General features: G+C 41.1%; 1 protein-coding gene across 1 annotated transcript; it reads left to right on the top strand.

Annotated features, from left to right (window-relative positions):
• The first annotated feature begins 1712 nt into the window (after positions 1-1712).
• Positions 1713-14789, top strand: slc17a6b (solute carrier family 17 member 6b). The gene is made up of 12 exons (XM_012850733.3): positions 1713-2353; positions 3679-3934; positions 4667-4785; positions 8131-8245; positions 9174-9261; positions 9372-9458; positions 9807-9949; positions 10049-10198; positions 11444-11576; positions 11926-12036; positions 12683-12810; positions 14365-14789. The coding sequence occupies exons 1-12, from the start codon at positions 2280-2282 to the stop codon at positions 14704-14706; spliced, it is 1746 nt and encodes a 581-aa protein (XP_012706187.2). The 5' UTR covers positions 1713-2279; the 3' UTR covers positions 14707-14789.
• Positions 14790-15308: the final 519 nt, after the last annotated feature.

The following is a 15308-nucleotide window of genomic DNA, read 5'->3' as shown; positions in this document are numbered from 1 at the left end:
TTTGGATCCTTTTTATGTGATCGTTTTAGGTCTGACTAATTGAGTGGTTAGAGTCTAACTATACAAAAAATTGCCATAATGTTGAAATTCTTTCAAGCTTAATGGATTTTATAAAACGTGTTAAAAAATGGGATTCAGCAATTATCACACAGTATTTTAGATTTTCAAATCCACTATGTTTTAGTCACAATCAATAAAACAGATCAATGAGCATCACATGAAGTAATATGTTTTATTAATTTAAAATGTAATACTTGTTACATCTAGTTCACAGCAAATAGTGTATCTGAACATTTTCAAATACTTTACACCGATTGTGAGTACCCTGAATGTAGAAATCATATTTGATGGACATACTTTTAAATTAATTGGTAAAAGTAATAGTACATCTACTCCCAAACAAATAACAGAGAGAGTATCAATGAATAACAAACCACTGCTTTATGTTTCTATTTTATGGACGATCCCAACTTTTTTAGTAAATGGATGGGACACAACCAGTAAGGAGATGTTGTAACATAAACACCAAAGTCTTCTTTCATTCATTTCATTGCAGTAGGGATGTAAAACGTGTTTTTTTCCTTGAATGAAAGTCTGTGCCCAGTTTCTCTGCAAACGTTTTTTTTTTTTTTTTTACTTAAATCTAAGGATCCTGCAAGCTGATACAGAGTGACTCTCACACTTGCAATGGCCCTAAATTAATTCACACAAACTGAATTTTTAGATAAGCACAAAAAATATATTTTCTCTTCAAGAGGCAGATGAGAAAAGTCTGCATATTGACCAGTTTGCCCAGTGGGGCTAAAAAGTACAAAGCACAATCCTATTACTGAGTGGAAAGGCATCTACAAGAACGATTATAGCGAGAGCACAAAATAACGTTTGCCTACCTGAATGTAGAGCAGAAATATGTCAATAAAAATATGATAATAATTAACAAAATGTCGAAGAGTTGGAAAGAACCGTAGACAAGACTTTCCCTTTTCAGCCACCAGGTGGCAACCAATACCCACAAATGAAGAGAAAAGCGAACCTTGATTTAGCTTTCGCTGTTATCACTGATTCCCAGGCTTTATTTCCTTAAACTGCATTAATTTGTTTATTCGTTTCCTTTTTTATTTATTTATTTCTAGTCTCTATTTCTAGTCTATATTATATTGTGACATCAACTTTCCAGTCGATGTTACTATCCAAAACAAATGTTTGAATTCCAAAGAAATATTAGGATAACGATGCTTCCTAAATGAAGTTCATTTTTTTCTGGTGAAGATGTGGTTGTCAAGGAGAATGGGAATAGCAGAGATGCTTGAATTATTGATGGATTCCAGCGATGGAGAGAGGAGCTTGTTGAAGGGAAAGAAGGGGGTCGGGAGTGTTGGTTCTGTTCATCTGGTTACCATAGTACCACCCTCTAGAGAGCTTCAGCTTTCTTTTTTAGGGTTACTGTCCTTGATTGTTATACATATATATATATATATATATATATATATATATATATATATATATATATATATATATATATATATATATATATACAGAACATCACAGAGATTTACAAGTGTTTTTCAGATTACAGATTGCAGCAGCTCATATATATATATATATATATATATATATATATATATATATATATATATATATATATATATATATATATATATATATATACACACACACACACACACGAACGCGTACACCCAAAAGCACAAATGTAGAATGCAGCTGGCCAGATGTTGGGCGCAGAGTTGCTGTCGCTGACCTCGGTGCTGAACACGACGTCAGATGAACCTGCGCTCACCACAGGAGACACCATCCAGTCTCCCTCCCTCTTTGATTTATTGCTACTGCTCCAACGCCCCATTTTTTTTATTTGACTGTTTTACATTTCGCGGTTTCTAATGCTGTGTGTCGCTTTGTTTAGCTTTGTGTTCTAAACTCAGACTGCTCTCTGACGCTGCTGGCTCTGACTTTCCCTCGTCTTTGGTCGTGATGGCACTGTGCGCGGCTACTGTACTCCAGGCGGGAGGAGAGCTGCTGGTGGATGAAGGCGCTCACCTCGTTTGAATTCATCTCTTTGTGAAAAGGCGTTTTCGTCACAATTGCGCTGAAAATTAAACTCGCCTGCTGGATCGTTGCCTCCCTGGGCTCAGATTCCGTCTACCTTCGTTTTGTCGCTTCCCTGCCGTCAGCCGCTGCAGTCGGCCATCCTGCGCTGTAACATGACGCTGAGGCAGTAAAATCATTCTTTAAGATAATAAGCAAACACACAAAAACTGGACATGGAGTCCATGAAGACGAGAGCTGCGACAGGGGTCAAGGAATTTGCGGGAAAGACCCTGGGTCAGATGTACAGGTAGGGACAGGCTTTTTTAAAATGTGGTTCTTGCGCCTGTGATTTAGGGAACTTCATGCTAAATGCGCTGGATGTTGTAAGGCTATATTACCGTGGTTGCATGGGTCAGTTTAATATTTTTGTTGGCTTCCAGGGATCGGGAGGCACGGCACTACCAGTGAGAATAAAATTATGTAACGCCATGTTCGTGCATGTGTGCGTGTGGGCGACGTTCGCAGGGCTCGGATGCCTCCGGATGGAGGGCCTTTACATGAAGCGCATTGACAGATAGGTTAAACTGGACGCAAGGATTTCTTCTCTATCAGTGACAATTTTCAAACCATCTGGAATGACATCGGCCGTGTTGTGGGCCTGCATGCAAAGAGCAACTTAAAGCCATCTATAATTTTCCTTTTATGTGCAGTCAAGTGAATGCATTACTTTAGACTTTGAATTTACATTTACACAATACTTACCCCTTTTGAATTTATGTTCCGTTTTAGGTGTGCATGGCACATTCTTCATTTGAAATAAAATAAACGTGATTGTCCTTGTGATCAGTCGATGTCACACTATTCCCAAGGCCTTCGGTCTCACCAACATCAATTTATTTTCGTTTTTATGTGTCCTTATAAATTATTCCTGTTGTTCATCCTCTAAATGGGTTTAAAAGGGCGTGTGCGCCATTTCAGATTTTTCCAATCGGAATTTTAGGCAATTTAATTTGTAAATGAGCGTGATTTAGCTGGGGGTGGGGGATAGAGGGGGGGGGGGGGGTCGTGCTTGAGGAAAGCCCACAGACGAGTGTCTGCAGGTTGGAGCTGCTGCTGTGTCTCTGAATACTAATGAGCGTGAAAGTGAAAGGCTGCTGCAATGCGGTACAGTCAGGGACATTTTGATCCATTTTCTGCATAAAGGCCAAAATGTTTTCTCTTTTCTTTGCATTGATTTATCTGGAGTCGATGCAGGTGGGCCTATTTGGTTTTGCGTATAGGTAGCTACTCATGTTATTTCTTCTGCCTTGTGGTCCTGAACGTGATACCATCGGCATTTTTCCCCTCGGTGGGACAGAAGAGAACATTGTGTACTGTAAAACACAGGTGTTCCAGAGGCCTCACCGGGCATATGGTTCATAGTACTCCACATATCGTATACATGAAACGCCATCATGCTAAAATAAATTTTAAAAAGCTGATAAAGATAGTGTTAAAAACATTTCCTCCTGAATTTAAGATGCTCTTGTTTTAAATGATCACAAGCAAGCATCACCGTCTCATGTGAAGGTGGGATATTTATTGCGGGTCGGGACTCAGCAGGCGGTGTTTCCTTCACCTGACTGTCTGCAGGGTGATAGAGAGGAGGCAGAAAACCGGGGAGGTGATCGAACTGACGGAGGACGGGCGGCCTCGGGAGGCCGCGGAGAAGAAACCCCCGCTGTGCGACTGCAAGTGCTTCGGTTTGCCGCGCCGCTACATCATCGCCATCATGAGCGGCTTGGGCTTCTGCATCTCCTTCGGCATCCGATGCAACCTGGGCGTGGCCATCGTGAGCATGGTCAATAACAGCACCATCCACCAGAATGGCAAGATCATCATCAAGGAGGTGTGACGACGGCAGACGCACGCTTTTACGCATGTAAAAAAAAAAAAAAAAAAAAAAAAAAAAAAAAAAAAAAAGAGGGAGAAAAGTCTGGCTGAACCCCCATTAGATTCTATTTTTTATTTATCTATTTTTGGTCAGAAAAAAGGGAAAACAACAGGTACATTTTCCAAGAGTTACGTGAGGCCTGTCACTGCTACACAAGTCAACTGGATAGGCTAATCCATCCAAAATTGCAAATGGTTCATCATCATTATGGTTAAGTAACGTGAAAATGTGTGAGCTTTGATACAAATAAAGAAAGAGCATCATATATTGTGCCTTTAAATACAATATTTATGAATAAACCGGCAAAACAACCTTGTGGTTGGACATTTCAAGCCAACCTTTTCGTTTAGTTACGAAGCTGGCATTTATTTAAACCTCATCCTTGCATAAGAATAAGCGTTACGTTTTACATGGTATTTATTTCTGTGTTTTGTTCTAGAATCTAATAAATATTTGATCACTACTAAAATTAAACGTGTTCACACACTTTCCTTTAATTTTTATTAGCCAAATTATCTTACTTTCCCAGTGTATTGCTGTGCTTCAATAATCTCATCAATGCAATCCAATTTGTCAGCTTTCAGACCTGCATAAATATTTAATAATGGCAGCCAAAATCTGCCATGTCATCTCTCTAAGATATGACCATTTTATCCAGCTTATTCAATTTTCGATGTCATCCACCAGAAAGCCAAGTTCAACTGGGACCCGGAGACAGTGGGGATGATCCATGGATCTTTTTTCTGGGGCTACATTGTGACGCAAATCCCGGGAGGATACATTTGCTCCAGGCTGGCAGCAAACAGGTCGGCAACACCGATCGTTTTCACAACATAATAACGATATTAATCATAAGAGCAATATTATAAACACTCGGTTACAATTTAACGAAAGATGAGTTTGTGGCGATTTTTTTTTTTTGGCATCGCTTGATAAACAAAATAATCTTGTTCTCCCCTTTTGTATTTAATAAATAAAAAGCCGACGGTTAAAGCGTTTCGGAACCAAATCCAAGCAGACGAGACGAGATAGAAACAGCTCTGTGTAAAACGTGGTGAGTCCAGGGCTGTAAAAACAGAGAATGACTGCAAGAAGCAGCAGACAGTAAGGCAGCGGGCTGGCGGCCCCGCAGGTGTCAAGGCTTTGTGCCACCTGTTAATGAGCTTCCTGAGGAGACCCGGGTCTAATCTGTCGCTCTCTCAGGGCATGGATACCAGACCCGCTTTGCTTGCCAAACGCTTTACTTGCCCTGCCAATGTCTCGGTCATTATAATTACGTATAGCTTACTATACAGACACCCAGTAATAGGCTTACTATGACGGTGCACATTTTTGAGGGTATATGCAGATGAAGTGGAAATCTTTCGCTTTGATTCTGATATAAACCCAACATTTATCTAATGGTAATAGCAATTTGCTATAAAATTCTTTAGAAATCTATCTGCTTTTAATTGATATTTTTCCTGTGACCCAAATGCGCGCGGCCTCACCCGTTTGATTGGCGCGAGCGGTTTTGATCTAATCATCTGGTCTCGTGCCCGACAGTGGCCCCCATCGGATTAAGGAGTAGTGGGGCGGGATAACGTGCCAGAAATGACAAATGCATTTTTTTGTGGCCTTCTCTCCCTTTATGCTAAAAACGAACTTGGGGTGGTTGGTTACAAGATTGACTGCCAGTCCTGTAGCATCTAAATCAGTTCCCCCTTATTGCCATGAAACCACATTCGTCTTCCTCTTTTTTAGAACCGTGCAAAGGGGAACCTGGTTTCCAGGCGACAGTAAGACCGCTAACCAGAGCACCGCAGCTTTTAATATTTGACGAAGCATAAAAAGAGCGCGCGCAGCCGGTCGTCGCCAAAGAGACACGTGACCTGGGCCGGATTTTAGCAGGGGCTTACCGGGGCTGCAGCCCGGGGCCCCGGCATTTCGGGGGCCCGAAGGATGTTTTCTATTTTTGTGAACGGCCGGCACCACAGCGGCGCTTGGCTGCGCAAACCCCGCCCGCCCGCCGGCCGCCGGTGCGCGGACCCCGCCCGCCCGCCGGCACCGCAACGGCGCTTGGCTGCGAGGGCCGATCGACGCCGCTTGCGGCTTTAACATCCTTCATATGCGGCCTATCAGCGTACCTCGAGTCGCTGTTGCACGTTCCATAACAACAATGTTTAAAAACCATGGTTAGTAGACATCTTAGACTTAGAAAAAAAAGTAGTTTTACTTTTTTAAAGTTTATCTGCTAAATGAAAGTAAAAATTTAAATGAGTGTAGATACAAAACAAAGATTGTGCATGTCTGCATTATAAGACAGGCTCAAAGTTTCAAACTTTGAGTATTGTTTTCTTATTTGGTTTGCGTTTGAGTAAATGTAGGTTGTGTTTGTGGTTCGAGTTCCTACAAAGAAGTTGAATGCAAAAGTGTCATTAATAAATGGAAATCTGTATTTTGTTCTTCATATTTTTCAAGATGTTCTCTGTAAAAACCTTGGTCTAGAAGATGAAAATTGTTCATCTGCACCCACCTCTGCTTTTATTGAGAACCGGGGGCTGTAAAAAATCCTTCAGAGGGCATGAGGGCATATATATATATATATATATATATATATATATATATATATATATATATATATATATATATATATATATATATATAGGGTAGTTCACGCGTGACGTCAGCGCTACATCCGGGTCCCGCGGGTAGGCAAAAACAGTACTGTTCTCGTCTACTACATGACAAAACGGGTGATTTAGAGCGTACTTTTAGTTTGTTTATTTTTGTAATCTAAGCAATGCCTATGACTTGTTGTGCTCCCGGTTGCACACAGAGGCATTCCAAATCGTTGGATGTACGTTTCTGTCGTATACCGAAGGACGAAGAAAGAAATGGATATTTTCAATGAAAAGAGCGCAGGCAGACACTCCCAATGGACTGGGGGAGCCATCATACTACGAGAGAATTTGCAGTCTACACTTCATTTCCGGTAAATACAACTTAATTCTGCTCTAGTCATTGTTCTACTTAAACAGCGGCGGAGGGGAGGTGGCGATCACTACACGGGCCGGAGAAGCGGTAGCAGCAGCAGCCGCTGCTGCTTCAGACAACTGCGGCAGAGCAGGCAGCGGCTGCTCCGCCCGTTCACGGGCTGCGGCAGCATAAGCCAGCGGCTGCTGCGTAAACACTACACGGGCCGGAGAAGCTGCTGCTAGCAGCGGCTTCTCCGGCCCGTGTAGTGTTTACGCAGCAGCAGCGGCTACAGCAGCTGCTGCTGCTATTACGCCCCCATTCACGGGCGCTAGTACTTCTGTGTTTACGCTGCAACGTTGCCGACACCGACACCCATTTTAACAAGACAAAAACACCTAAATAATCCGTAGTGAAAAATGGTTTTTTTAACCTACCAGGCCTCTGCTGAAATGCGGCCTGTGTCCGACGCCGCTTTGTGCTGTTGCACAAACATGTGTGAACAACATCCATCCATCCATTTTCTGACCGCTTAATCCCTCATGGCGTCGCAGGCGTTGCTGGAGCCTTTTTCCTGATATAAAATAATTGTAGCCGTCCAGTGGTTTCAGGGGCTTTCGTGCTCTCTTGTCCATACTGGCCTGCCGTGTTTATAAGGGAGCTGCATATGTCGCAGTACGGAACCCTTGGCCAGCATTTCACAGACTCGCTCCGTCCCTTCAGGCTTTTGCTGTGTGGATCTGGCAATCTGACACCATCAACCATCAACTTACTCTTAAAACGATCTTGTGATACGTTATCTAAAGAAGAAAAATACGTGGAGAACTCGTCAGTTTCGCTGTTTGCGTCCGCCATTGTGTTCGCCTTTTGCCTACCAGTCCGGCGCGCATGCGCGAAAAACCCGCATCAAAACAATAACAATGAACTGGTCTATATATATAGACTCTAGCCCAGGGGCCCCCATCCTGACTCCAGCCCAGGGGCCCCCATCCTCCTAAATCCGGCCCTGCACGTGACCTGCACGAAAAAAATGTTAACGCTTTCAGCATGGGGAGAAAAATTATAATATTGCACCGACATTCATGAAATTTTGTTTAAAAAAATGCTAATTTGTTTTATTAAATCAATTTCCAGTTAATTAATGCTAGCGAGATAAAGCGTCATTATTTTAAATGTATTTCTCATGACATTTGCAGGGTATTTGGTGCAGCTATTGTCCTCACCTCCACTCTCAACATGTTCATTCCCTCCGCTGCCCGAGTCCACTATGGCTGCGTCCTTTTTGTTAGAATATTGCAAGGACTGGTGGAGGTAAGAGCATCTGAACGTGTTTCAGCTTTTCGTTTTGAATGAGAATAACAACGTAAAACACATTGTATGCACTTAAAATGTATTCTTGGCCAAAGCTTTATTGCATATGTTTCCATTTTGTTCCATCCAGAAAACAAGTGCAGGGACTAACTGCGGGCAGGCTTTTTGGAAGCGCAGCCAGAGGAAATGTGATATGAGCTTTATTGATCTGATCCACTACAGTTTGTTTTTGTAGGACATTCAACCTCTTTTTTTCTTACGTCATGCTTTGTATCCTGGATACACAGCAGCAGAGTGCCCCCCTAGAGATATATGAAAGGGGAAATGCTTATTTAAGGCACAGCACTCCTCTGGCTTGCCTGCTTTGTGCATTTATACAGTTAATTGCAAAGAAACATTATTTAACAGTTCTGATATTTAAAACAGAAACGACGCAGATAAATAAGGCATTATCTTATTTCTTATTTCATTTCTTTTGAAGACAGGCTGCTCTACACACCGTTCTGCTGCAAAGAGCATGCAGACTGTAATTTCCATCTGCACACTTTTCCAATTAGCAGCTGATAAACATTTGATATCCGAATCACTGCTTTGTTCCACGAACAGCTCATCAGGCACTCAGTTTATTCAAGGTTATAAGAGAGGTGAAAATGTCAATTACTGTTAGTTATTGTCACAGATGTGTGTTTGTTCAGCTTCATGCATGCATGGGGCTTTCCAGAATGGACTGCTAAATGAAACATGAGGAAAATCTCATGTAACATAATGTAATTGGAGAATACAAGAATATATGTGAACAAGCGAACGTAAAAAGCTCATCATTCACAATCCGGCTGCTGCCTTTTTACGGATGCACAAATGATCAAACTGTTGACGGCAACTATTCATGATAAGTTAATAGTGACCCCTTCGCTGCGCTGATTTTTAGGGAGTGACTTACCCTGCATGTCACGGCATATGGAGCAAGTGGGCTCCACCCCTAGAAAGGAGTCGTCTGGCTACCCTCTCGTTTTGTGGTGACTATTTTTTTTTTCTCACAATCAAGCTGCAGAACTGTACATTTGCCTGTTATAATGGTGATTAACATGTCTAATCTTGAATAAGTAATTGCGCTTGTGTTTGTTAGGCTCCTATGCTGGCGCTGTGATAGCGATGCCTCTGGCTGGGATCCTGGTCCAGTACACAGGATGGTCCTCAGTGTTCTACGTCTATGGTACGGCATGTAAAACTGAGTATAAATGAATGGATGTATTCTGCTCCTGTGGGCTGAAGTGTTTCTAAGCTTTAGAGTTGGACGGCTAAAGAGTCCAGTGAAAGTCAAACGGATTTATCCAGGCAGACTATTGTATTGATTTCCTCCCCCGTTGTTTTGGTTTGTCAATAAATAGGCCCCCCCGTCTTTCCCTCCAGACAGGATACAGTTAGCTCTCCTGTCTGGGTTTTGTTCTCTCTCAGGCATTTGGTTGACACATCCTCCAAATGCTCACTTTACAGATCCAAACGATCTGCAGTACCTCGTCTGTAATTAACCGATGATTTTTAAAATGTGTCCCGCTTGTAGGATGCTTTGGTATTTTCTGGTACATGTTCTGGATCCTCGTGTCTTATGAGAGCCCTGCTGACCACCCAACCATCACTGATGAGGAACGTGTATATATAGAGGAGAGCATCGGAGAGAGTGTCAAAATGCTGGGCCCTGCAGAGGTAAGAGGGCGGCAATTAGATATATAGAAACTACATATAAAAATGATTTGACCCTGTACTATTTCAGTTACACTGATTCTTTGTCATGATCACTTCTAGAAATTCAAGACCCCTTGGAGGAAGTTCTTCACCTCTATGCCTGTCTATGCAATCATTGTGGCAAACTTCTGCAGGAGCTGGACCTTCTACCTGCTGCTCATCAGTCAGCCCGCATACTTTGAGGAGGTCTTTGGCTTTGAGATAAGCAAGGTGGGCCATGCTGCATAAAGCCTAATTTTACAACTAAATAAATGACACTTCACCTAAAGTAGGTGGTGGACAGGTTCTACCATTCAGATATATTTACATAATCTATCAAATGAGTTTGTTGTTTTTAACAAATTTCAAGGGTCTTAAAATATTTACTAAAGCTTTCTGAAGATCTTTTATTTCTGGACATTGGCTGCCCCCCCCCCCCCCTATTTCAGTCCTACATCTGACACATTTTTGTGTTGTGTCTTAAAGGGGACATATCATGCAAAATAATTTTTTTTAGCCCTTAAATACATTTTGGTTTTGCAGAAATGCATTCAAATTAAACGTAGCCTGTCCAGGAGCCGTGTAGATATCTGGGTCATATGTTTCAAGCTGTTCAGTTTTCTCTGCTTTCTATTATGTTTTTGAACTATCTTGATCCAGCATTTGCTGCGGAAGGTAATTGACTTCCAGTTTACTGGTCTCGCGAATCTGTAGTCAAAGCTGAAGGATGCCGATGCTACAAGTGGATGAGTCAAAATGTTCGGATGTTCATCACACTATCCCCCAGCGTACTACAAAAATGGCCAAATGGGGCGGAGTGAAACGCTCTGCATACTGGAGGGTGGCTGGTGTGAAGTGCTTCGTTTGGATTTAAAGAGACAGCGCCAAAATGAGTTGCTCTTAGACGAACCTCAGAACAGAGGTAAAAAGGAGGAATGTGGGGGCAAATTAACGAGGAATTCAGACCAAAGCATTGCAGTTCCACTTTATATAGACAGCAACTGAGTGGTTTCAATGTGAAAAGGAGGAATTGAAAAGTATGATATGTCCCCTTTAACATGGTTGTGTGAGTCATAAAGAAGGGCTCAAAACTCGTCCAGAAAACATATTGTAAGAAGACACATTCCCTCTTTCAGATTATATTCACCAGCAGTTCTTTAGGTCTGCCATTTCTTCATGACCAGATACAAGGACAAACCAGAAAACTAGAGTTGATGCAAAGATTTGCAAACTCACAATTATAAAGAGGACACCAACAACATGTTCTTTCAACCATTTCCCTCAATTATTGTTTAACAAATTATTAAAGAGACAGGCAAGAATAAAACACAGACAGGATTGGTCAATGACATCTGAAACGTTTATTTTAAGGCTTCTTATATGATTACCAGTACAGACTAAATCTGTATCTTGACGTTGTTTTTTGTTCGGTTTCATACGCATTGTAGATGATTTGATTGTTTTTATTGTCTGCAGGTGGGTATACTCTCCGCCCTCCCCCACTTGGTGATGACCATCATCGTGCCCATCGGCGGTCAGCTGGCCGACTACCTGCGCAGCAGGAACATCTTGACAACAACCACCGTCAGGAAAATAATGAACTGTGGAGGTGAGAAAGCTGAACCACAAAAATAAAAAAGTAAAATCCATAGCTCTCTCTGCTTAGCCTCCAGGTGTTGATTTCACAGTGTCTGAGCCACGCTTTTTTAAAATGTCTTTTCGAGATGATTTTGTTTATATTTTTGTGAAATCTGTTCAATACCTCCATTCTCAGGTTGACTCACTGTGCGTGCGTGGGTCACTGCGCATTGATTTCATATCTGTCAGCTACGTAATTGAGTGCAGAGCATGTATCATGCTTAATTCAATTGACACCGTGATGACCAGCAAGCCGCCCCTGGGCGTTTTGTGTACTTTGTGCACGCACATGTGTGACCCGCTGTCTTTCTCCTTGCTAGGATTTGGCATGGAGGCCACATTGCTGCTGGTGGTGGGGTATTCCCACAGCAAAGGCGTGGCAATTTCCTTCCTGGTGCTGGCAGTGGGCTTCAGTGGATTTGCCATATCAGGTTTGTGATTTGAAATCTAAAACGTAAAGTTCAAAACGTGACACAATGCTCTTTTTTTAGTTAAATAGATTTATTGGCATTTCTATGGTGCCTATTTATATTCCACACGTCGTGGAGAAATTAAAGCCGTTTTAATGTATGATTTTCTTTTGTCAAATATATTTTTGGCAGCATTTTTTTCTATCCCTACAGATCAGACTGCTGCTCATAGTGGTCTTCTTTTTATCTTTAAACCTTTCAACAGATCTCTTAGCTCATATTTTTGTTCAGTACAAAGGATGCAGAAAATCCATGTGCAAAATCAGTTTCTTGCCTCTTGTTCTCAAGCTTTCGGCCAGATTCTTTAATAATTCAGTGTGAACCGTCTCAAGGGATACGCCAAGCAGGCAGTGTGCAGCAGCTCACGCAGACACTTACTCATTCAGCCAGTCAGAGTGGGGGAGGGAGGAGGATGTGTTGCGAGTCGATGCCCATTTCTGCAACAAGATGGTCTGCATTTGTGCTGCTTTTAGCTTTAGCTTCACTTGGTGCATATTGTTGCACTCGCTCCCCAAATGCAGCAGTTAAATCTTAACTTGTATCAAAAAAAAAAAAAAAAACACGTGTTGGCAGTGTTTTAATTTAATTTTATGTTTGATACCATCAGGTTTCAATGTGAACCACCTGGACATCGCTCCTCGTTATGCCAGTATCCTGATGGGTATCTCTAATGGGGTTGGTACCCTTTCTGGGATGGTGTGCCCGCTAATTGTTGGTGCTATGACGAAGAATAAGGTAAATCCCTACTCTCTTTATGTGAACAAAATCAATATCTTCATATTACATCTGACTGCAAAAAAAAAAAAAAAAAAAAAAAAACAAAAGAGGCTTGACAGATCAGAACCCGATCAATAAATTCCTCTGTTCATTAATTACATGTAACTGTTGGTAGAGCAAATATTTACCATACAACAAAATTTCTTTTGGTGAATAATAGTTAGGCTCTTAGAGAAAATAAAGATCCACATGCCTAATGAGTAAAATCCTGCTAAAGAGCTAGCAGCTAACATGTCTAACCAGCTGAAGAGCTCACCGCCAGCTAACAAGCTATCAGTCTGTTGTTCTGAAGCAATTCCAAAAGTGGATTTTATTTTCATCTTAAAGCAGCTCCAGTATCACAAAGCTGAAGGTTTGGTGGGAATAATTTACATTTCTCTGTTTTATCTGCTTTCGGTAGTTGTTTACACATAAATCTACAGTTATTTACAGGGATGACCATGTTGGCACGGGCTCTGTTGAAACAAATACTAAACAGAATGTGTTGACAGTAATTCAACAGAAAAACGATTTCATAAAACAGCAAAGGAATTGAAATTCCCCTAATGATCCCTAAACTATTTATTTGATTAGTCTCTTTTGTGTTTTGAATACAGTTCAGCCTTAAATGATTCATACCTCTGGCAGATTGAGGTATAAAGAGAAACATTAATATTACCAGCCGCTGTCTTCTGACTGTTAATATTAACATTTTGGTTTGGCTCAGCCAGAGTATTTTTAATCTGATAAAGAATCGGTGGAGTGAGCTAAAGATTAAGGTGATGACAAAGAGACCTTCCAACCTCAAAGACTTGGAGCCCATCACTAAAGACAAATCTTTAAAAATCCAGAGGCCATAGATTATAAGAAGCGCTTGGTGAAATAATATAAGTATAAATAATTTTTAACATGCAATTTAAAAAGAAAAACATAAAATTATTTCTTTCCAAAATTTATGTTTTTACATTGCTTTACATTTTCTTAAAGAACTCTTGTTACGTATGAGACCTTTCTTTTTTGAATAATAATGATTTATTTGAATAATTTTGAATATAAATCTACCAGGGTTGTGTATAACTTCGGTCTTAAGTGTAGTAACAGGGAGCTCGCTACACACACGAGAACTTATTTTAGTTTCTTTTGTTCAAAGAGCTATGTCTTATGTATGTTAGATGCTTTCGGACTCAAAGGGCTGTAAAAACATCAGGTTAGTTTTATCCAATCCATGCAACTTAAAATATAATTTTTCTTAAAATGTTTTTCAGAGGAGAAAGCAAAATAAAGCAATTTCAGGCTATTTTATTTCTATCAATGTGCCACTCTAATTAATGGGGATTAAGGGTTTCTGTAATAAACAATTTCTCCTGGTTAAAGACACATGGTTACAAGAACTAATTTTGTCATTTCAATTAGGAACCAAACATGTTACCACCAATAAAAGTGAGGAACTGTCATTCTGTTTCTGACAACCACTGCTTGTTGATTCCCTATTTTCAGGGAAACAAAATATAATTTTTCCTTCTTCTTCTTCAGACTCGAGAGGAGTGGCAGTATGTATTCCTGATAGCCTCCATGGTGCACTACGGAGGCGTGGTCTTCTATGGGATCTTCGCATCCGGAGAAAAACAGCCGTGGGCAGACCCGGAACTCACTAGTGAGGAAAAATGTGGCTTCATCGATGAAGATGAGCTGGCGGAGGAGACTGGTGACATCACCCAGAGTTACGGGGCTTTTGGGGGTGCAGCCAAAACATACGGTGCGACCACACAGGTGAACGGAGGCTGGGCTACCGGCTGGGAGAAGACGGAGGAGTACGTCCAGGAGGAAGCGCAGGAAGGAGGCTACGGATACAGGCAGCAGGAAGGGTATTCTTAGACCGAACGCAAAGTTACTGACACATGAGTTGACTTTGTTCCCTGAGTGTCCTGAGTGTACATCTGTTTTAGTCCTAAGAATATCAACAAATGAGAAACAAGAAAAGCTACAATCCAATGTCTTATTGTTTGCACAGAGAAACCCTAAAAAAAGATCAACTCAGTGTAGAAATGACTAATATATATATATACAAATGATCTAAAAAATATTTGATGACTAGGGGTGTAGCACATATCAAATTGGCAGTATGTAAATGTACTATTATGCATATTAATAATAGATATTTATTTGGAGTGCAATTGTGTGTAAACTTGTACATTTTCATCCCATCAGCCGAGGCTTTCTGACCACACCGAAACTTGTACAATTACATAAAAGCACATCGGTCAGATAAACATTTAGAGAACAGCATCCAAGAAGCCAGCCACCTCACCGTAGAAATATGTCGATACATAGCACAGTAAACAGACACTAGACACTCCGTGGCTATAGATTGTACTGTATCTCTTCTGACAAGCGTGTCCTTTCAGTGCAACAATATGATTTATTTTCTTATCACTGGCTTCTGGATGCAAATGACCTATAGACTAGAGATTCACCAA

The sequence above is a fragment of the Fundulus heteroclitus genome, unplaced genomic scaffold (genome assembly GCF_011125445.2).
Source record: "Fundulus heteroclitus isolate FHET01 unplaced genomic scaffold, MU-UCD_Fhet_4.1 scaffold_38, whole genome shotgun sequence".
Lineage (NCBI taxonomy): Eukaryota > Metazoa > Chordata > Actinopteri > Cyprinodontiformes > Fundulidae > Fundulus > Fundulus heteroclitus.
This window is presented reverse-complemented; position numbering and strand designations above follow the sequence as displayed.